Source organism: Phalacrocorax carbo, chromosome 6, assembly GCF_963921805.1.
Source record: "Phalacrocorax carbo chromosome 6, bPhaCar2.1, whole genome shotgun sequence".
In the NCBI taxonomy this organism is placed as follows: Eukaryota; Metazoa; Chordata; class Aves; order Suliformes; family Phalacrocoracidae; genus Phalacrocorax; species Phalacrocorax carbo.
In genome coordinates, this window is record NC_087518.1 from 5,235,334 (window position 1) to 5,258,943 (window position 23,610).

Below are 23,610 nucleotides of genomic sequence, written 5' to 3' on the forward strand. Positions count from 1 at the left end.
AGACGTCAGGCTGTTTGGGACAGCAGTCACTTCAGAGAAGTTATGCACATCTGATGCGAAGTTACAAAAATGTGTATTTACCACAGTGACCAACGGGGCCAAGAACCTCAATATTTATATTTGGCATTGAACTCTATGCACAAATACTGACTTCGGCTGTGCATGTAGCGTCCTTGTTTATTTTTAAATCTGTTTATACTGACAGTCCAGGTGCACGGAATTCTCCCTGTGCCCTCAGCACCCCAGGTTTTGGAGGTCTTACCATGCTGAAGAGGCTATTAGCAGGGTGCTTAGCTCAGGGGTTACCTCTGAGCATCCCTGGGGAGGGTACAGACAATTGTTTTGGACCTTTGTCTGTTTTCGGGGCTCAAGCAAAGAAGCAGGAGCAGCCGTGGCACTGCGGGGGCGAGGGATGGTTCCAGGGATGGGGATGCTGAGCTGGTGCAGAGGGGAAACCATGTTTCTCATCCCACCGTCACCCTGCCTAACATGAAGCATGTACTGACGCACAGCCAAAGCTTTGCTGGGCAAAACCATTAGTGCATGAGCTCCCAGCACAGGCTGTAGCAGCCAGGTTGGCCTGAGAGGTTTGTGCCCTGCTCTCCCAGCTGCTGTGAGCATGCCTGCCCCTGTGCCGTGTCTCTCGTTGTGTCCTGGAGGCACCTGCAACCAGTGTCTCTTTACAAGTTTTTTTGTCATTAGAAATACACAGGGTGGGGGAAAGGGAGAGGTGGGTTAAGAGGATCCTCTTGCAGTTGAGAATGCTCTCAAGTAAGCAGTTGCACCACCGAGAAAGCAGCATCTTCTGGAGGTGAGGGTGGGCATTTCTTCTGCTGGATTTAGCACCAACTGAACAGCACCGTGGGATCCAAAACACTTAGCTGGAATGAGTTTCGTTGGAAAACTGGTGCCATAGATTCACATGTGAGCCTAGAAATCTCCTCCTTTCACTTTTTGAATCAAGAGTGCTGGAGTTAATGAGAAGAAGTGCTAATTGACTTGCCCAAGGCTGCCTAGGGAGCACGCGAGAGCCCAAACTCTATTAAAAATCCCCAAATGCTCGGTGGGGTGCACTGCCCCTGCCACCTCGGTGAGTGTGAGGCCAGCAGGATAACTTACTGTGCTAACACCATGGTGTGAAAGAAATACCCCACCAAGGCAGTTGTCATTCAGTTTGACTGTATTTTCAGCCCTGATTTCTGCCCAGGGTTCCTGTCGCGGGTGCATCGGTGTCCGGAGGGGTGAACAGGGAAGCACTGCCCGCAGAATGCAGCATCCCAAAAGCTCCAGCTGGATCAACGCATGAGCTCACCATCGGCCATGGCACTCTGCCAGGAACCGTCCGTGAAGGTAGAGTCACCCAACTGCGCTTGAAGTGTGTTTAACAAACCAGGAACGATCACCTCCCGTTGCATGTACGTGATTGAATGAAGTCATGCTAGACTTGGGTTGCCAAGCTTTTAACACGTGACTTTGAAAGCGTTATTTGCTGAGGAAGGAAGGTTTCCAGGGGAATTGATAATAAAGGATGTAGTAGGTTTTTGGAAAGAAAACAACTTTTGCTATGAAAAGAAAACAGCAACCCTGAAACTTTTTTTGAAGAGATAAATTGCTTTCTAAAAACGGGCTGTAGCTCCTTGGTGTTTCCACAATAACTTACTCTGTGCCTGTGGTGGCTGTCGCTCTCCTTAATGTGGCAATGGAGAGCTAAGGGAAACAGCTGTGGTAGAAAACGGGAGTCAGATGCCTAGATCTCCTCCCACATCAAAATTTCAGCACTTTCTGCCTTTCTGTGCTTCTCAGGTTCTTCACTGACTTCTTCCCCAAACGCAGTGTTCTTGCTGTCCCCATAAACATCATTGCCATGAAGTTCTGGTAGCGATTGCACACCAGGACTCTGAGCTTACCAGACCCCGTGAGCACTGCCACGTTACTGTTCCCACACAGATTCCCGAAGCAAACGTTACTGCCGTAATCTAAAAGAGCAAAAATGTTTGGAAAACAGCAGATGCAATGGGAAAATGACACTTCCTACATGTGATAATTGCACAACCTTAACTCTGCCCTTGGAGTATGTATGCTTCTCGCTGTATTGTTCGGGAACTTGAGTGGCTAAGAAATAAGTCATTCGAAGTCTTTGTCTGTACAAATTGCAGTTAAATCGGTTGGCAGAGGTGCCAGCAAGGGTTAAATCACCTGTGTGGGGATGGGGGGGATGGGTAGGGTAAGTGGATTACATGTAGCTATTAAATACAGAGAAGTGACTCTGTCAGCGTGATTTGACTGTTAAAATGGGCATTGGTGGAGGGGAAAAAACCTCTGTGGCTTGTGAGCGAGTCCATATCTCTAAAGCTTTAAAGTGCAGGACACAGTTATGCTTTCCTCCCGTCATGGTAGGACCATATCCTGCCTTAAGCCACGTAGATTGGTTTGCTTTTTAAGTAGCCATTTTCTTTATTTTTTTCTTGTATTCAGCCATAGGTTAACTTTGTTCAGACCCTTCACCCTCGCGCTGCAGCCGCATTCCCAAGCACAGCCCCGTGCAGCCCACAGACATCCCTCCTGTCTGCACTGTTTCTGGCCTGGGGATGAAGTTTGCTCTTTGCTGGCAGGAGCTGTCAGCTTGGCTTGGTCACCACTGAGAAACTGGGAAAGCATGGTGAAAAAAGTCTGCCCTGCAAGGCTTGCGCTCGTGTAGCTGGGAGCAGTTGAACCAACTTTTGTTTGTCTTTACTCATCGCTTGTTACCCGGTCCTTCCTCAGCTGTTTGTCACCCCCATCCTCCTGCAGCCGCTGCTGAGGACTGACCCCGCACGAAGAGCGGCGCAGTGAAGATGGCAAGGGCTCGTCCTTGGCCCATCGCCGCCTGGCCCCACAGCAGCACTTCCACAGGCCTGAAGGGGTGTGGGGGGAACCTTGGGGCAGGACTGCCGCTTTTTGGGAAATGCCACTTTTTGCCACCTTGGGAGTTTTGCAGAACCACAGCTTGTGGTTTCAGTGGAGTTGATGGATCACTGGGGGATTGATGGGAAGGTTTCTGGAAGGTTATGGCAGGGCTTTTGAAATGCCTTTGGCTCTGTACAGGCTAGTGACCTGACCCAAAGTGGAAATTCATAAAGGCAGCAGGGAGGTGGTCGCGAAGGCACAGGGAGCCCGTGCCCGAGGAAAGGGCACCGAGCCGGAGTTTGCTCCCGGCTGCCCAACTCTGCAGGGCAACTTCCAGCGTAGCCGCAGGGACGAGGCAGGCTTCGGCCGCCCTTCCCCTCCGGGAGCGGGCCCAGGCGCCCCCCGGCCCCCCGGTACCTGCGGCTCCTCCCGCCCGCCTCCCGCCGCCCGGACGGGGCCGCTCGGCCGCGCTCTCCCCTCAGGGGCTCCCGGCGGGGGCGCCGCCGGCCTCAGCCCGACTCCCGGGGGACGGAGCCCTCTGAGGGGGAAGGAAGGGGCCACCCGCCACCGCCGGCTGAGCGGAACCCGCCCTCCCGCCGCGGCGGGGTCCCGGTGCGGGGGGCAGCGCTGAGGGGAGGGAAGAGGGCGGGAGGCGGCCCGGAGGGGGCTCCCGGCCGGGGGCGGAGGTGGGACCGCCGGGGAGGCGGCGCGGGGGGCGCTCCCCGCTCTCCTCCCCGCTCAGGGCTGGCGGCGGGGCCGCCCCCATTGGCCGCGGCGCGGCGGCGAGCTCCGCCCGCCGGAGCGGCGCGGCGCGGGGAGGGAGAGGAGGGAGGAGGAGGAGGAGGAGGGAGGGCGCCGGGCTGCGCTGCGCTGCTAGTCTGGAGCGGAGCCTGGCAGCGGCAGCAGGAGCGGCGGCGCGGGGGTGAGGAGCAGCCGGAGCCTGCTGGACGGAGGCAGCCCCGTCCCCCTCCCCTCCCCCTCGCCTCTTTTCTTTGTGCGCAGGGCAGGGGCGGCCCCGATCCATGGTCATGGGCGACAAGAAGAGCCCGACCAGGTGAGCGGGGGGCGCGGGGAGAGGCACCTAAGATGGAGGGAGCGCGGCGGGGGCCGCCCCTGCCCCTTGCCCCGGCGGCGGCGGCGGCGGCGGGCCCGGCTCGGCGCTGGCGCGGCGGGAGGGGATGGCGGTGGGTAGGCCCCTGGCTGGTAGTTGCGTGCGTGTGCTCCGCCGCGGGGGAAGGGGGGCGGCGGCGGCGAGGGGCTCCTAAGATGGAGGGAGCGGGCGGGGAGGGGGGCGGCGTGCCCGCGCCGCCCCGCCAGGTACGCGGGGGGCCGGGGCGGGGAGGGGGGGCTGCGGGCGGGCGGGGAGGGAGGGAGGGAGGCTCCTAAGATGGAGGGAGCGTGGAAGGGCGGCAGGAGGCGGAGGAGCGCCGGTGTCTCCCTGCCTGCCGCCGGTGCCAGGGCTGGTCTGGTGTGAGAGCAGCCATGGCGGCTCCGCTCGCTCGCACTCCCGCTCCGCGCACTGGCTGCTCCCAGACAAAGGGAGCTTTAACAAGGTGGAGGAGGGAACGCGCCTCCCAGCCTTCAAACTCTCCCACCCTCCCTCCGAGGGAGGGGGGCGGCCCCCGCCGCCGTGCGGGGGGCGCTGGGGGACGCGCCCGGCCCGGCCCGGATGGATTCGGCCCGGCCCGGCCCGGCTCGGCCGGGCCCTCCCGCGGCGCGGGGCCGGGGCTGGGGCCGGGGGCGGAGCGCGGCGCCGCACCGCACCTCTCCGGGCGCCGGCCCCGGTAGGTGTTTGTCGGCTGTTCCCGGTCGCGGGGCGGGGGGGGAGAGCGGCGGTGCGAGCAGGCGCTGGGTTTCGGGGCTCTGTAACATGGTTTCTCATGTGTGTGTTTTCTTTCTCTCCTCCTCCTCTCCCTCCTCCTCCTCCTCCTGCCGCCGCCTCTCTCCTCCTCCCCAAACACACACGTACACACACACACGCTTCCCCTCTCCCTCCCCCTCCCCAAGGCCGAAAAGGCAAGCCAAACCTGCAGCCGACGAAGGCTTTTGGGATTGTAGCGTGTGCACCTTCAGGAACAGCGCTGAAGCCTTCAAATGCAGCATCTGCGATGTCCGGAAAGGCACCTCCACAAGGTACGTCTGCACCTTTCGACACCGATTTCGCTCTGCCGACTTGTTGATTTCTTTTTTTTTTTCCCCCTCTGCTGTTGCTTGGATCTCGGCTGGTTGCACCCCCCTTCCCCTCGATGCAGTCCCTTCTGTCTCCGTTGAAAAGCTTGTGGATTTTAAAAATTCTCTTTCAAGCCTTTAATTGGAGCTGGAAGACATGTTTTGTGGATGTGGCAGCGACCTGAATCTTTTTGTTGTTCTGTGCTTTTTTGTCGCCGATATACGGAGGACCTCTTGGAGATCCGCAGGCAGCCAGAAGTGTTCTGACTGTGGTTTGGGGGAGACGGTTTTCTGTGGTTTGGGTGGAGATTTACCTGTGTTTTTGACAGGAGTAGAAAAGACTGAGTATTAGGGAGTGAGAAGGGAAATGGCTGAAACTAAAGATGCCACAGGAACAGCTCCCTTCCTGAGATGTTGATCTCTTGTTGTCTGTTGTCATCGGAAAGGAATCGGCTTTGTGCTCAATGTGGGAGCGGTGCGGATTTCTGAAAGCTTTAGCTGTCAGGTCTCTCTGATTGCCTTGCGCTGAATAACTGTGGAAGTCTGTGTGAGATGGTGAAGATGGCGTGCAGTAGTTAATTGAATTTAAAAAAACCCCCAAACCAAAAAAACTTGCACTCTACCAGTTAATGGGTTCGGAAAGTTTGTCCTAGAAATATCAGTTGGCACTAAAACAGGCATGTGGCGCTTGGCTTTGTCTCTCTTCTTCTGATTGGTTCTACCATGTTGACTTCTGACTTTGTTGGTATTGTACCTTCCACATGCGAGCTCCCGTTGCTCTGCTCTGCCAAGGAGGGAGGTCCGTCAGATTTCCATTGTGAAAGGCATTGTTTTCCTCTGACTGAAGCAGTGTGTTGAGGTGCTCTCATCAGCAGGCTGTTTGCATGACTTGGCTGTCTTGACTTGATTGATAAAGGAGGTGAAACTGTGTTCGGATGGTTATTGTTTGCACTGTGCTTTAGACAATGTGAAGTGCCTGCGTTTTTAATGGGGAGCGTGCTTGTGGGCCATTGAAACTCCCCGAGTTACAGCAACAGAGTGCTGTAGTGCTTAACTGTGTTTTATCGTGCACGTTGGTTACAAGTATCACTATGCTTTTTACAAAATATACAGAAGTGTTGAACTTAACCTTAAATAGCATAGTTACAGCATTGAATAAGGTCGAGCTTTTGGGACAGAAGTGTTCTGTATGCACCTAGAGATGATTCTTGACTCGTTCTGTTCAGTCGTATTTTGTCATGCAACTAAACCTTCACAGCATGCTTGGTTTGTGTGGTTTTCTGTTTCCTTGGCTTCCCCGTTGGCTCAGGTGAAACACGTTGATCCTGCAGTTGCCTGGTATTTAACTGTGCTACTACAGTGTGTAGCCTTGCAGTCACCTTGCAGTCACTGCGAGTTCTCACAGCGTCACGACAAGCGTGTGCATGGGTGTTTGTAGGAGGAGAGTCTTAATGATATGTAGGAGCCCATATGGGTTGTATCTTGTATCAGACTCGATCATTTTCATTTGGCCACCATGCTGATGTTCATTTTGAGAGCAGCAGCTTTCCCTTGCATGCCCTTACTTTTTTTTTGTTTTTAAAATGATAATTTTCAAACTGTTGAGGTAGTAGGATGTTTCGTCTTTTAAAGGACCCTTAAGGCAGTTGGTGATTTCAGGTTAAGAGCTGTAGCCTTACTTGCAGATGTGATCCTCGGGTCTAGAACATTGTACTTTTGTTCAGCTTTTAATGGGCCCTTATGAATGGCTTCTAATTTTAATTCATTTAATTCATCAACTTTCTATTCATGTTTGCTGCTCTTTAAATTGCTTTTGTTTGTAAAATTTGAGAAAATATGTAAAGTATTCAATGGGCCATCATGTCTTCTTGCATATTTATGTCATTTATGAATAAATATAACCGAAAGCAGGAGTGATTGAATGTTGTGAGTGAGCATCGTATGTTGAGAAGACCTGGGAGTCAGAGTTCTTTGTTGTGGTATTGCTTTGAGTGTTACAGTACGTGACGTACGAGTCGATGCCGGGGAAATTCTTCAGAATTTTTAAAATAAATGACTGATGTAAAGATACTTAACGAGTTATGATTGATAATTTATTACTTGAAATATAAGGTGTCTGATGAGCTTGACTTTTAAGTTGCAATTTGACAAGTTGATGACACTTTAACACATTTAAAACTGCCTTCCTTCGTTAAGGCTTACTTCAGTAACACTTATCGGAAATTTACCAAACTCACTTTTAAAAAAACTCAACAAAGTAGTGAAAGACAGACGTCGTAGATGTGGTGAGGCAATTGGTTTTCATCAAATTATTGTGTGCAGTTATGGTATGCCCAGTTTTCTTCTTAAGATCTGGTATGACCTGTTCCACCCCCCCAACCTCCCTCCCTTCCACTGTAAAGCCAGTTATTTGCTGTAGAATTTACTTTGGCTGATAAGTATTCTGATTTGAGAACTAGTTAGGACATTAGCTGGTTCTCACCGTGTGTATATTTTTTTCAGACTCGATATAATCTGTTGCAGTGTGGGAGGGGTGGCTGGCAGCAGTTAGAAGTCTTACTTCTCAGATCCAACTATCCCCTTTCTCTTGGATCTCGTAAAAGGAGTTTTAGACAGTGAGTTTTAGAGTTGATGTGCCAAGTTAAAATCACTGTAGATGCTAAACAGTTAAATTGCACCTGAGTACTTTTTCAAGGGGCTGTTTATAAATATTTCAGTTGCACTTCTAAATAAAAATGAGGTCAAATCCATCTCAAGAGAATTGGGAGTTGTCGTGCAAAGATTACATTAAACCTATAGTACCTACTTGAATACTGGATTTGTTACAGTATGTCACTAACTCCCATTCCTCAACTTTATTCTTACTATTTTATGGTTAAACTTTATTACACTCTACTTAGGCAAGTATCTTTAGTTCTTCTGTGGTTTTCCTTCCGTGAGGATCACGGCAAAGATAGAAGCTATGTTCAACACAATGTTCAGTTGGGTTGAGACAGTGATTTAACTGGCTAGCTCGGGAATGAGCAATGGTAGTGTGTTCGCTGGGGTATACAGTACTTTTTTTCTTTCCTGGAGGTTTTTGTGTTGGTGTGATGGTGTAGGGAACTGATGCTGGCCACCACTTCCACTTGCGTCCTGTGGCTCTTCTGGTGGTTTGCTCTGGTGTAGCCCTACCAGCTCCTGCACACAGGAGAAGCCTTGAGTTAAAAGTTCTGCTGGGAAGATAGCTCCACAGACGCACGTTCCCTTCCAATATCCATTACTTCTTCAAACATGGAAGGAGAGTTTATTTTGGATTTCCTAGCAGTGTGAGGGCAGAATTTGGCCTCGTGTTTCCCATTATGGGGAGCTGTGTGTTGCTATTTGAGGGTAGGTGGTGGCTCCCTGTTTCCATTTGTTTTTCATAATGATATTTTTGCTCCTCTTTCCCTTTGGTTCTCTGATGTTTTACATACGCTGTGTTGCTGTACACCTCTTCTTGTAGCTTCCTCTCTCCTCCCAGGCATGGCTGTGCAGAGTGTTTCTGCATGGGATTGCTTTCAGACATCATTGTCAAGAAGAATATTTCCCCCCTCTCTCTGATTTCACAGAGGTAGTTGCTATTTTCTGAAGCTTCTTTTGGATAAATAGGCAAGTGGTGTGATGTGGTGGAGCTTCTGAGATGTTAATTTTTCTCTAACTTTAGGATAAGTGCTTTCCTTTTCTGAACTTCACATCCTCTGTCGTGAATGTACCTGATTACAGAGAAATGCACTAAAAAAGGTTAGTGGAAGATGCAAGAGCAACAACTGGATGTCTGACATGCAAATTAACAAAGCAATGGGACTTCTTATTGCCAAATTAACAAGTTGTAGTGTGTCTGTCCTCTGCAAGGCATGCACTTAATAAGCATTGCTGTTGTATTTGTTGCTAATACCTGTATGCCTGAAGTGTGTGGTTTGGAGTTTGCATCAAGTGATTTGACTGTACGTTTCATACGTGGAGTGCTCAAGGAGTGTATGTCAGTAATACTTCACTCTTTTGCCATACTTACTTATGAGGGGAGGCCAAGCTGAAATTATTAATCATGATTTAAAAATTAATTTTCTCTTGTGTGGAACAGGTGTGTCTGATACTGGCCTTTGTTCCCCTTCAGTTCTTCAGAAGATTCCTTTGCAGGATCTAAGCTAGCACCTTGAAAGACGTAAACTACTGTCCATGTCACCTCTGAAAAGTATTCTCTTGTTCTGCATCCAAGCTGGGCTGACTAGAATAGACACCAGATAGTCCTGCTATTCCTGGAATGAGGAATCAGGCTCATGATCCTGACCTCCATATAACTACTATATGCCCTGCGTATTTGCCATGTATTTGCAGGACTGTTCTAAAAATGCTTGCTCTGTGGTGTAGGTTGGAAGCAAAGTGGTTTTGTTCAGTTCTTTCAATTGCATTATGGTGGGTTTTATTTTAGCATCATAGCTGGCCTTTAAGTGGGCTATTTTCTATAAAAATGGAGTATGTGACTCGTCTGGAAAAAAGCTTTTGTGGAAGGGATGTTGGTGCCTTTACTCTGGAATATTTGTTTTAGTAATTGGCCATTTAGATTTATGGTTAAATCATCCCAATTTTGCCTGTTGATTGCTGAAGTTAAATGGCAGCTGGGTCAGGTGGAGTGGAGCGTGGTCTGTACTGGCCTGGAATCATGCCAGTGCTCCATGGGGCCATCAGGATCTTGAGGATGTGTCCCTTCGGGGACTGCTTTGTTGGTGATGGATGATAACAGCATAACTCTGCCTAGGTAGTTTTGAGTGCTGGAATGTATGATACCTATTTGCAAAATGTTTGCCTGCTTTCAAGGTGTTCTTTGGACCTCTGTTGTCTCATACTTTGGTTACCAGCAATGACTAAAAGTAATTAGCTGTTACTTCCTGAATTTGTCGATGATGAATACTTTTGCTAGGCCTGGCAAACCCTCCAGGGCACGGGAGCTAAAAACAGGAGGAGCCTTTTGCAGGCCTAGCGTTTTACAAGCAAGCAATGTGAGTGGTTTGCAGCAAGCCCCAAATTCTGGGTCTGTGGTTTGGTGATACGCTGAGTCTGACTTCATGACTTGTATTGCTGGACCCCAGGTGCCTCAGCCACGTGGCTTGGGGTATTGATCCACTATAAACTGACTACTGGTATGTATTCGTGCTACACTTGTTGTTTTAACTAGCATAGAGTTAGTCTGTGGGCCTTCATCTGAGCAGGTGAAGCTGTTCAGATCAGCTATTGTCTCTCATCCTGTTGCAAGCATAACACTGGCGTAAGATCTGCGTCTTGTACTTGGGCTGTTTGAACGAAATGAGAGTTGTGTCCTGATTTGCTCTTAGCTAGCGTTTGGCTCTTGCATTAGTGATCTCATTACCATCACCCCAGGATTCCTCTTGGGTCTCGACACCTCTGGGAAATCATTCACAGCAGGGAGGATCCTCAGTATTGATGTGCAGCATATTGGCAATACCCCTTCGCTAAGGCTGCCAGACTTGGGTGCCTGAAACGCTGTACGTGACAAACACAGAGGTACTGTGTTGGCTGCTGTGACTCACTTTGCTTCTGCCACTTGGATAGGATCCTATTAAGGAATAATAGCTACACCTGTTGTGGCCCTTTTTTGTTAGGGGAAGAAGTAGTCTTTATGTTAAATAACATAGCAAAATCACCGTTTTCATGTGGATTACCTATTTGGGTTAAATGATTGTGGATGGTAGGGTTTAAAGATCGATCCCTGATTTCTGTTGGAGACTATAAAGATCTAATAGATAAACTGCAGCGCTGAGTGTGTTAATATATCACTGATACTAGACAGCATGGATATTCTTCATTTTTCCCTTCCTCCGTAGACTGCTTTTTGGGGAGACGGGAATCTAAATCAAAGTATGTATGTGTGTGTAGGAGGGGAGGGCATGTAACTTTCTTTTATTGCTGTAAACAGACATTGCGTCCACTGGGATACTGGCCCTGGCTCACTGCAGGTCCTTGTGGGGAACTGGTAGGCAGAAGAATGCAGAGCAACTTTCTCTGCGTGCCTTTCTTAATTGCCCTGATTGTTTCATGTTCCCGTCAGCTGGCTGCAGAGGGGCTGCTGCATTTGCACGATTGGCATGTGTATTTGCACGCTGGTGTGCGTTCATCTAATAAGTGGGACCTTGTAGGAACTGGAAATAGCGAAGTGTTTGTCCGGTGTTGACCGGCACAGTAGCGGAGAGGAGGGAGGTGGTGGGTGTGAAGGGTGGTTCTCTGCGGCCACGCTCGGCTCCTGCAGGATCTTGGCTGACTCTCCTGTGCTGCCTGTTACTGTTACCCAGCAGCTTGTAGTGGTGTGGGGCTCTGTTTTGGCTGAACTTCTGGGTCCCTGAAAGCAATGCATGAAACCCAAGACCAATGAGGACTGAAGGTTGGCAGGTAATGTGCTGTGGGCTGGATGGGTAAGTTTGGCTGACAGCATCCAGCTTTTATGCTATAGCCTGGATGCCCCTTGCCATAATTCCAGGCTGATCGTGAATCAGGTGTCACTTGTACTTGGGCTGCTGCAAGACCCACTTTGTGTTAGCAACATGAATTAAACAGCTTTGCTGTCGGTAGGCTCACCATTCCTTGCTGTAATGCTGCTCCTTTTCTTCCTGCTTTGTTGGGCTTGAACATGCAGGCAGGTTCTTCAAGGGTGCCAAGGTGAGAGACACAAGTTCATGGCACTTCTGGGGAGTCCTGCCCATGTGCAGGAATATGGCAGCAGGGTGAGAGATGGCTTGCGGAGTGCTCCTGCATTAGGCGAAGGATGCACTCTACTTGTCCTTTATGACCTGCATCTCTCCTTGTCTGCGTAATTCTTCTTATGAGGAAACCCACTGACCTATTTTGCAGGATTCCGGGTGGTTCTGTAGGTTAGTGGGTTTCAGTCCTGCAATGTAGGTCGCTCACAAGGTGTGCTGGAGTTTCATAACGCGTAGCTCTGACCTGAAATAAGATTCATACAAACTCTCTCTGTGGCTGTGTCTCGCAGCTGTACTTTATGTCTCTCTTTGCACTGGCTTCTTTCTTCAAAAGGTAAAAGGAGAAATCTGGGCGGTTCCAGAGGGAAGGGGTCTTACAGGAGCATTTGTGAGGATTTATTTGAAGTGTGCATGTTTCAGACAGGTAAGGGAAAATTGTTATTGCTGCTTCATGTTTATTAAGGACAGCAAAAAAAAAAAGCAGACCTCAACATACTGAGTGACCTGTACATGCGACCCTAAGCAGATGTCCAGGATTACACGATATGACAGAAATAACGTGGAAATGCCTCCATTACATTTATGTAAGTTCATTTTGCAGCCGGCACATGGTAAATACATAGATTGTCTCTTTGTGCAGACAGATTTTCTTTGCATCAATGAAAGCTCCTTTCACACATTTTTGGTACATCTGGAGGTATGACCAAATCCTTAACATCGCTCTTTCGATAAGCCAGCTATGAATTAGGAGCATGTTCTTTGTAGCAGAGTGCTAATTTGTATATCAACAAATACACTGCCTGTTAAACATGGGAAAGATTGTAATTCTGACTGGCTCAAATATAAATTAGAGGGAAAAGCATTGCTTCTGTTTGCTGGCCTGGTGGGTTGTTTGACTGTTCAGTAACTCGGCACATTCAGAGTCAGGTGAATCTCAACTCCTTCCTAGAAAAACTGAAACTAGCTGGATAAAACGGCATTGTTTTGATAGATAGTATTTTATTATTGAAGTGCTGCCTGTGCTTTTGAAAGTTAAAAGTACACCTCCAGCTGATCTTCTGTTAAGTAATACTGGAAATGCATGAGAAAAAGGGGTTGTAGGGATCTAAAGTATGGATTGTGAAACCAGGAGACCTGATTTTGAACCATATGTCTTATTTGAGACATTGACCTGGGATTGTGGAGTAACCCCGTATGCTGCAAGGATCAAACTACTAAAAATTTATAAGTCTGTTCTTTACTGTAGAAGTCTTGCAATAGCCAAATGGATTTTAACCTTGTGACTGATAAATGTTTTGAAGCATACATTTTATGGCAGTTTGCTGAGAGCTGAAATGTTCCATGTTTAAGTAAACACAGTTTATGTTAGTTGCTGTATGGAGGTGCAAACTTCCAGAAACTATGTTTACAACTTACATGGGAATGTGTTCAGGAGCTCTAGAAACTTTAGTTTAAGGATCTTATCACATTGGTTGTCTTTAAATAAAATGGAAGCAAAACAAGTCAGTTCTGGATTCTGTTTAGGGGTAAACAAGGAATAAATGTTTAGACGTATTTTCTCAAGCAGATTGTTCTCCGGGATTTCAGAGTTATGATGGATTGCTTGTAACGTGCAGAGGTGCTAAGTGAGACAAAATATCTTGCCTGAGATAAAGCTGCCTTCTTCAGATTTATATTGGTGAGTAGACAGACATGAGACTGATTACAATCTGAAATATTTTTCCTGAACTAAATTATTTTTCTGCAAGTGGAACTATGTCCGGGTAATTCATGTGGAACGTAACATGGTCAAATTGGAGAGGTGGGCAGAGGATGTAGAAGTACTAGGATGTGGAGGCTTCAGTGATATCGCAGGTTGATCAGAATGCTGCCCGATGAGCGCTAAGTGTGGATTACCCCCTGTGCCCTAGTCCCGCTCCCTGTGGGCAGAGTTTTTGAAATTGAAGGGGGTTGTTCTTAACTGAATAGGATTGCTCCCTTTTTAAAACCTTATTATCTGTGTACTAAATAAATACATGGAGGGATCTGTAACTTCTTTAACTTGTATTTGCAGGTGTCAGTGGGGTAGTGTGATGTTAGTGTGACTTAAGCCTGTGTAAGAGAGGCTGGAACTCACCCTTTAGCAAATCAGCTAGCTAAATATCCTCAAGCTGCCATTTTTATCTGTACGGCTGTATTCATTATCTGTGTTTTAATTTGATGCAGAAATTTATGGTAGGTGTTTCATTCTTTTGTTTAAAAAACATCTAGATTAGGGGAAGGACATAAATCTTACTTGTCCTGGTTGGGCGAAGCATGCATATATGTCCAAGTTGTTGGAAATGTGTGTTTCTGCTGAAACATTTGGCTCTAATTATATATCTTGGAGCTCTTATTCTGAAAGTGCTTTCACTGTTTTTTCGGAAGTGGTACTGAGCACTTTCTCTTCCCAAGATGAGATTTCAATAAGAGAGGCAATACATTGATGGACGATGGCCCTGTGATGGAGTCAATCAGCCAGTGCAGTCATTTGTCTCCTGGGGATACAGGGCAGAGCACATCATTAGCAGCAGAAGGGGAGGCTTTCCTCTGTAATGCTAATAGGGCGAGGAAGCTCTGGTTGGTGCCTGTTTGCTGCTGTTGCTCAGTTATTACAGGTGCTTTATGGAGAAACAAAACTCTCCTAATTTGTTATCTCTAACAGTCATGGGTGTGGATCAATTTAGGAAAAATATTTTATAAGCTCTAGGAAATGTCCCCAATTCAGTGTGGTATTAGCAATTTGTAAACCTGTATCGCCTAAAACTGTTTGTCATAAAAATGGTAAATTATTTTGGGTGAATTCTGTGTGTTTTACTGGGTTTACACAAAAGTAGTTTGACTTGTGTAGGAAAGACTGGCAGCTGCCCGATACCAGCGTGGGATTTGAAGGACGATGTGTCTTAATCAGAGGAGAAATATTGAAAGTGAAGCTGGTGGGTTGCAGAAGTTACTCTAATAGTGTCTGACGGCGTCGGATTTCCGTCAAAGCAAAAGGCAAAGCACGTGGTAGTGATGGCGGTGGCTTGTCCGAGGGAGGGCTGGGTGGTTAACTACAATGAGTTAGTTTAAAGGTAGCTTGGTGTGCTCCAGGTGCTAGGCATGTCCAACTTTGCCCAGGGCAGATGAGTTAACCTACAAGTGGCTGTTCCTCCATGGCTGCTTTGCTCCTTTCGGGGCTCTCCTCTCGGCGGAGGTGGTATAGTGGTGGTCCCATAGGGAATAAGCGTGGGCTTGCCCTGGGGTGGGCAGGAGTGCTCCTGTAATGGGATGCAGGGCTGCAAACCTTGCGTAAGCAGTGTCTTGGTGTCCTGAGGTGGTGAATTCCCACATGACAGAAAATGAAACTGTAAATGTTGCAGAAAAGCATTACATTGGATGGCTGGTGGGTGTTCCTGTGTACCTGCCGGTGCTGCGAGTGGGAAGGTGGCACCCAGGGCATTGCTTGTTGTGGGGACTTTTTTCCCCCCACTTTTAACTCACTGTGGCTCTGCCAGTTAAGTAACTCACATGCATAGGTTTAACTGAAACGCAAATGTAGTAAGAAGTCCCTACCACATATGGCTTCTAGGAGATTAACTTAAATTTTTGGAAAATGCTTTGAAATCCTGAAATGTTGTCTTAAATACTGCAGATGAAGTCAGACTTAAAAAACAATTTTTATCTTCCTTTCTCTGAACTGTAGAGATAATAGTTCAAAAATGAGAGCAAGGGCAGCAAGAAAACAAATTATGATAAAACTGCTGGAACGGCGTGGTGGGTAGTCTTTGTACACTTCATTTCACCGTCCTGTGCAGTGATGGCTTCACTCTCGAAGCACTGGAGGAATGGCACAGCTGTGTGCTGTATGGATGCTAAAGGCATGGGGTTGTTAAGACTTCATTGTGGTTTAACCCCAGCTGGCAACTAAGCACCACGCCAGCCGCTTGCTCCACCATGGTGTGATGGGGGTAAAAGTGAGAACTCGTGGGTGGTGATAAAGGCAGTTTAATAGGTAAAGCAAAATCCATGTCTGCAAGCAAAGCAGAACAAGGAATTCATTCCCTACTTCCCACGGGCAGGCGGGTGCTCAGCCATCCCCAGGACAGCAGGGCTCCATCGCACGTAACAGTTACTTGGGAAGACAAACGCCATCATTCTGAATGTCCTCCCCCTTCCTCCTTCTTTCCCCAGCTCTATGTGCTGAGCATGACGTCATATGGTGTGGGACATCCCTGGGGTCACTTGGGGTCAGCTGTCCCAGCCGTGTCCCCTCCCAGCCCCTTGTGCCCCCCCCAGCCGCTTGCTGTTGGGGTGGGGTGAGAGGCAGAAAAGGCCTTGGCTCTGTGTAAGCCCTGCTCATCAGGAGCTGAAACCCCCCTGTGTTACCAACACTGTTTTCAGCACAAATCCAAAATAGCCCCATACTAGCTACTGAGAGGAAAATTAACTCTTAGTGCAAACCAGCACATTCTCCACCCCTTATCTCACACTATTTACGTTATGCTCAGGTCCCACATTATCCAATGCATTCTCATTACCCGTTACCACCTTCCCATCCTTTGATACAATATGCAGATACAATTTCTTTAGTCTATGGACCACCCCTGTGAAACACCTGTAAAGTGTCCATAAATGCCCACAAATGTCCACTGAGTTCATTTAGTCTGTGACTTTGGGCTCCGTCCGTTACGGTGGTCGCTCAGGGTAGGAGAGGTGGTGTGGTGTGGTGTGTTGACTTACTGGGTACCAAAGCCAGCTCAGATCAGGTCACTGCTGCACTTGCACTGCTTCTTGCAAGGCTCTCCTCCATAGGTTCAGGTGGTTCCTGCTATAGTAATTCCCATAACATGCAACTCAAATCATGGGTTACAACAATTTAAAGGTATTTCCATTACTATCTCCACACTTGGTCCCTTTGGATCAGACCATCAGGTTTAACATTGCAATGAACTCTTCCCTTTGCCCCTGCTCTGGCTTGGGCTTATCCACAGACTGCAGTCTCTTAGGGTCATACCTGCTTCAAGTGGAGCCTTATCCATGAGCCAGTCACTCCAGAGGTACACCTGCTGCAGCATAGACCTACCCACAGCCACAGTCCCTCCAGAAGTGAACCTGCTCCAACATGGCCTTGCCCTTGGCTGCAGTCCCTCCAGGGGAGTACCTGCTCTGTTGTGGGCTTAGCCATGGCCACATGCTTTGAGGTGCTCCATCATGACCTCATGCACAGCCACAGATGCTTTGGGGTGTCTTGCTCCCACGTGGACTCATCCACAGGTCGCAGTCCCTTCGACTTGAGTTCACACTGGAGTTCCAGCCTGCCCTGTACAGAAGCAGCAGGGATGCCTTGGCCATCTGCCAGCCCAGGAGCATGGCCATTGCTGTTATCAAGCTGTTCTCAGGAACAGCAGAGTAAGATGATAAGCAGTAGAGCCGTACAGCAAGCAGCGAAAGCAAAAAGCAGCCACTAATGAGCACTAGCCTCTAATGTACAGTAAGGCAAGCAAGCCCCATGACAAGCAGAGAGGCTAGCCGATTAATAGCTAAACAGCAATAACAGCTATAAATTCCATCTAGCACATTCCGGTCAAACCTGTCATTATCTTGAACCCCTCGAGCCCCACATTGGGCACCAGAAAGACTGTCGTGGTTTAACCTGGCAGGCAGCTGAACACCACACAGCTTTTCAGTCACTCCTCCTGGTGGGATGGGGGAGAAAATTGGGGGGAAAAAAAAAAAAAAAAAAAAAGGTAAAACTTGTGAGTTGAGATAAAGGCAGTTTAATAGGTAAAGCAAAATCCATGTCTGCAAGCAAAGCAGAACAAGGAATTCATTCCCTACTTCCCACGGGCAGGCGGGTGCTCACCATCCCCAGGACAGCAGGGCTCCATCACACGTAACAGTTACTTGGGAAGACAAACGCCATCATTCTGAATGTCCTCCCCCTTCCTCCTTCTTTCCCCAGCTCTATGTGCTGAGCGTGATGTCATATGGTGTGGGACATCCCTGGGGTCACTTGGGGTCAGCTGTCCCAGCCGTGTCCCCTCCCAGCCCCTTGTGCCCCCCCCAGCCGCTTGCTGTTGGGGTGGGGTGAGAGGCAGAAAAGGCCTTGGCTCTGTGTAAGCCCTGCTCATCAGGAGCTGAAACCCCCCTGTGTTACCAACACTGTTTTCAGCACAAATCCAAAACAGCCCCATACTAGCTACTGAGAGGAAAATTAACTCTATCTCAGCTAAAGCGAGCACAGAGTTGCACAATTTTTCATGTGGGTTAGCAGAGTAAGGAACATGCTTGATCATGGGTGTGGGAATACAGTACTCTGGCAGCAACTTAAGAGTTATTAATTAGAAGTACTTACTACCGGATGTGACTCAAGTTAGTTTTAAGTTGCTTAACTTCTGAGGTCAGAAAGATCTAATGCCTCTGAGATGAGTGTTATTAGCATCCATGGGACTGTGGGGCTATCCACAGGGACGGTCTGTAAAACCAGAGCTCAGACTGTGAAATTTTGAGGTTCATTAAATGACTTAGTGACAGTGACAGTTTCACAGCACCTCTGCAAGCTGCGACGATGTACTTGCATTCAGAAGTTTAGACCTACGAAGGGTTCATTCAGACTCCTAGGTTGCGTCGGCTGGGAACGTACAAGCGTGTGCTGGGAATTTATGATGCTGTCCTGAGATTTGCTATTATTCAACCAGCATTCAAAGAAGTGATAGTGAAACTTTTATTATAAACAAAAGCTTCTTTATTTGTATTAAGGGGATGATGTTTCTTTCCATTTACAAATTAAGCAATTAATACAAAAATCAACAACGAACAGGGGAGTAGAACATCATGCCCCTGTGCTGCATACTTACTCTGTAAATCCATGGTTGTTCACATCTTCATGTTCAGTGTGTGCATTTATAAAGATCTAAAATGTGAGGACAGTCTTACAGCTTGTGCTTGGAAGAGGCATAACTTCTGCCAACAGCCAGGCATGTCAAGCCAGTCATGGAAGATGGTCCATAATAAGGTAGCTGTTACAGCTCTGTGCCAGTTCTAAGGGCTTTTTCTAGTGTACAGGGAGAGTGAGGGATAACCCCTAGCAGTAGTTTGGGTTTTTTGCCATCTCTTTAGTTTTTTTCCTCATGCCTTTATTTTTCTTGCGTTGTAAGCCAGACCAACTTCGCCACTGGCACTCTGAATTCAAAGCTAGGAAATTGTACGGCTGTGTACTACACTTGTTTTTTGAAAGCCTGCCACAAGCATGAGTGGATTTTTTTGTCTGTTTGTTTTTTTTTTTTTTGTTTTTACACAAAGGCATATACCTTAAGGAACAGGTTTACTTAGTCACAGGGGTGGGAATATGGCCACTGAAATTAATAACAGTTGGTCGTTTTATTTCTGAGCGTGCTAGCATTTGCAAATCTGTCTTGGTTCGACAGGTAGCTGATGCTTGTGGAGAAGGTGACCTTTTGCTCCTTGCATTGATTTTTCTGAATTGTGTCCAGAGGCTGCAGAAGTCAGTGCGGCACATTGTCATCAGTTGCAAGGGCTGATCAGGCCTCTGAGACTGATACCTCGAGAAAAAAGGGAATAAGTTGACATGAAACTTAATGCAGTTATCTTTTGTGATCTTGCTTTGTTCCAAGACTGGTTTTTTTTTTCCAGGGAGATTTTTTAATAGATGAAAAAGAATTGAGAAATGAGTTGTGTTGTACAAAACCCTAAATGAGACTCATGGGGAAAACTCGGTCTGTGTTTGTGTAAGCAGGGAACTCCTCAGACCGTTCATTGCTATTGCTCTCAGTCATCCTGGAGCTTATAAAGTTTAAACAAGGGCTGAGACTGGTAAAACTTTGGATCTGTTTTTCTTTTAATGTAAGTGTCATAGGTGGTGACCAAACATTCTCTTGTTTTTAAGGAGAAAGAAACAAAATACCCAGCAAGTCCGACATACTCAGCAAATCTTGCAGGTCTGTAGTTTTCTGAGAGTCTCATTTGTCTAAAGTTTAGTCTTTCTACTGTCGACTGTATAAAATTCTTGGTTTTGCTGTTAGGGTACAAATATGCTAGTCCTCGTATACCGATGTGCTCACTTGGGTCACAAAGATTATATTTTGCTCTTCCTAGAAAGGTTGTACTAGGTGATCTGTACTGGGAGGTCCCTTCCAACCTGTGATTCTGTGATTCCTTCGCCAGGGAGCTGTATCCATGCCTTTGCTTATAGAGCCCGCAGATTATCAGTAGGGAAGATAGGTTGGCTATCAGTGGTTTGCTGCTTTTCCACCCTGCTCTAGTTCAGATTATTATCCTTAGCAACTTTTAAAGGAATGTTCCTCCTGGAAGAATTTCCGGCTTGAGGCAGAAGTTGTTTCCTTACCAGTTTTGAACTACTGGGACTATTGTGTTTTTTTGAAATCCTATTCATCACTTCACAAAACTGTTACAAGTACATCTTGAATCATGCATAGCCTGAAGAATATCCTAGGGGTAGGGAGACATAAATAATTGTTTAATTGGGCTGCTCTGCTGTGTAGCTTGTACCCTGTTGAGTATACGGAAAGGACCAATTTTATTTAGTGTTTTACTGTAATAATTCTCCAAGTCCTAAGCTGAGTATTCATCTCAGTAAAATTTAACACAGTGTTATGCAAGACATGCAAACGTGTTTTAACTTAAGCTTTTAGTTTGTGAATAAAAATGTTGGAGATCTCACCTTTCAAACGTTTGGTAATGATGTTAACTGAAATCTTACAAGGAAGAGTTCCTATTGGAAGGAAAAGAACTTTGTGATTAATGCTTACAAATAGTTAATAACTGTTTTATATTTCATTAGATCTAAAAAAACCCGTGTTTGGTGATTGTTAAATTTGACAAAAATCTGAGTAATACATCAACATTGTTTTAATTAAAAATATATTGATATTATTCTAAAAACTTGCTCTTGACATCCAGCTCTTAGGCTTAAAATGAATGTAAAACTTAGCTTTTTTTTTTTATACTCCGGAAAAATATGCTCTTGTGCTCAAAACATGCAGCAAAAGCAATCCCATGAAAATCAGTTAGAATAATAGAGCACAGCCATTGCAAAATATCATTACAATAGTTAAGTAATTATCCCACTGCACGACTTTGCAAGAGGGATAAATAATGCATGTAGGATTGTGTTGGGGCTTGCAAGGAAGATTCATGCTGGGAGAGTGGGTGGGAAGGACAAAGGCAGAGCACACATCTGGGGAGGGGGTCTGCTGGGTCCGGTAGCTGATGACTGAAACCTTTCAGTGCCTGTGATAACGAAGATGCAAAAGAGACCCAATTTTCTGTTGTTCCTACACTTTCAAGATGGCCTTTGGGAAGAAATCTTTGCTGTGTTCGCACAGCTTGACTCCAGCTGCTTTTCAGAGCTGCTCGGCTGGTCCCAGACGGGTGGGTGGTGGGCTTTGGGGTGTGAGCACAGCCATCCTTTGGGGAGTCACCTTTTGGAGTAGTGGAGCAGGCACCCGGCCAGGGTCCAGCTGTGCTGTCAGATGGGTGGAAAACCCCCAAGATGGCACTGCATCAGGGTGCCGATCCCAGCGGCTTGCTGCCTTGCCTGGTGCACCATTCTTCTCTGTATTTCACCCACGTCCTGTATTTTACCACTCTGCAGGTCTGGGCTGCTCCTTGTCCATCATTCGTTGGGCTGAGGGAGCTACTTAGTGCATTAATGCAAGGCTTGGAGTCCCATCGGCAGCGTGTCCCAGCCCTTGATGGAGCTGTGAGTCTGGTAGGCAGGAATATTGGCTGGTTTTTTTCAGTGGACAGATGAGGGTTTTGATTTTTCTTCCTTTCGGCAAGAACCGAATACTCTGAATCTGTCAGTTGCTGTCAAGAGGATTGTACTTTGGATTAGTGAGCTACTAGAAGCGGTTCGAATCATTGCAGTTAAAAGCATGCCGAACAGCAGTGTAATTAATAGTTATATAATGTCATCAACAAGCTTAGGAAACCGGAATGTAACTTGGAAAGACGTACAGCCCCATGCAACCCCTGCACTGCCTAAGGACCACCGTGCCTTTAAAGGATGATGATTTTTTTCTCCCAGGAGCTTTTTGGTCAGGGCAGGTTTGTTCCTGTTGTGTTGGTTCCATCATGAGATGTATGGAAGCACCTTTCCCTTTTTCTCTGATGTCTTTCTCATCAGGACCTGGTCACCTTAGGCTTGTTGGAGCCATTCTTTGCTGCTGTGATTGCAGAAATCTTCGATTGCTGTGTAATTGTGGATGCTACATGAAATAACTCTGTAGCTCATGACAATAATATGCTTTTTTTTTGGTTGCATTTTTGAATAGAAGTTTCAGGGAAATTACACGGTACCTTTTTGTTTTACAGTACTAGTAAAGCTTAATTTACCTCTTGTGTGTCAGCAATCTACCTCTTGTGTTTTTAGGCAAGCTGAAATGGTTATTGAGACTTCCAAAGTAGTTTCGGTTTTGTGACAAGCTTGGCCCTGTCTGGAAAAGCTGTGTATTTCAGCAAGACAGCAGGTGAGTGTCTGCACCTGAGACCTTCTGTCTTGTAGGTATTGAACTGGAGGTGTAATGCTTTCCAGTTGTTTGTATTAACTTCTGTGGGTATCTTAAGCACACAGAAATGGTTATCAAAATTCTGAGTTGTTGCTGTACTTCTGGGTGAGTTTGATTAAAAAATTAATGTAAGCAGTATTCCCGTGGCTGACTGCATGCTTCAGTTGTCTTAAACCCTTACACTGCAACATTTGAAAATGTTTTTTTCTCTTAGTTGATGTGTAGATGCAGCACTTCAGGGCATGGTTAAGTGGTGGACTTGGCAGTGTTAGGTTTTCGGTTGGACTCAAGGATCTTAAAGGTCTTTTCCAACTCAGATGATTCTATGATTCTAGGAAAAAGGGAGAATTATGCTGGTACAGAACTTGGTATTTCTGTTTCTAAAAAGTACCTTATCAAACGTATTGACCGGTGATTAATTAGATAGTAATTCCCACATCTAAAAAGAGCAACTTTGTATTAAAATGCAATACTACTCCTAAGCAAATATAAGGCTGCCTGCCCTCCGGTTTTGTATCTACATTGTTTCCCTGAGTGTCAGTTTGATCAATATTCACTGCCATTGACCTTGGATAATTAAGAAAAAAGTCTGCTGTTCTGAGGAGGTAAATGTAGCTTATGTTTGGAACATGCCTGATCAGCTCAGCTGTGAAAGTTGTAGTTTTATGTCTGTAGTGTCTGGCAGGATGGATGCTGCGTTTGCAAAACTTCATGTCCCTCTTTTCTGCTCCCTGACAGGCAGTTGAAGGTGTTGGTGAAAATCTCCCAGGACTCCCAAGATCTGAAACTTGCAATGGACCTTTTCAATTTTCAATGAAAATTCGTTTAAACTAGTATGGCTGCCTTTTACTGAATCGCTTTACACTTTCAGCCTATTTCCAGTGCAATTACAAGGCTGCAGTTGTGCACTGGGTGGGTGCGTAAGGTTCCCGGCCAGTGCAGTGGCTGGAGCAGGGGCTGGTGCACGTGGACCCAGAACAGGGTCGGTGTCAGTGTTGGCTGTCGAGGAATGGAGCGTGCTGGGACCACCAGCACTGTGTGCTGCGAGCCAAGGGCTGATTAGAGAAACACCAGTGGAAGAGAAAAGCCAAATCATAAAGGCAACGAAAAATTAAGAAGCAAAAATTTTTCAGGCCTGTGAAAGTTATTTGTCGAAATTTGAAGGTAGGGGAGTGGTGGGCACTGGGGTGTGTTTGCCAAATCCCTTGCTCTTTTATTTTTCTCTGGGCTGCCACTTGGACTTAATTCTTAGCTTCTGTGTTTGCTTTCCATGA

The 23,610-nt window shown here is 47.0% G+C and overlaps 1 protein-coding gene across 1 annotated transcript in view; it reads left to right on the forward strand.

Annotated features, from left to right (window-relative positions):
• The first annotated feature begins 3,699 nt into the window (after positions 1–3,699).
• Positions 3,700–23,610, forward strand: part of RYBP (RING1 and YY1 binding protein) — a 46,243-nt gene continuing 26,332 nt past the window's right edge. Inside the window, exons 1-2 of the mRNA XM_064453459.1 lie at positions 3,700–3,940; positions 4,894–5,019. Coding sequence (XP_064309529.1) covers positions 3,909–3,940; positions 4,894–5,019 — 158 coding nt within the window. The 5' untranslated portion in view covers positions 3,700–3,908. The remainder of the gene's footprint in view (positions 3,941–4,893; positions 5,020–23,610) is intronic.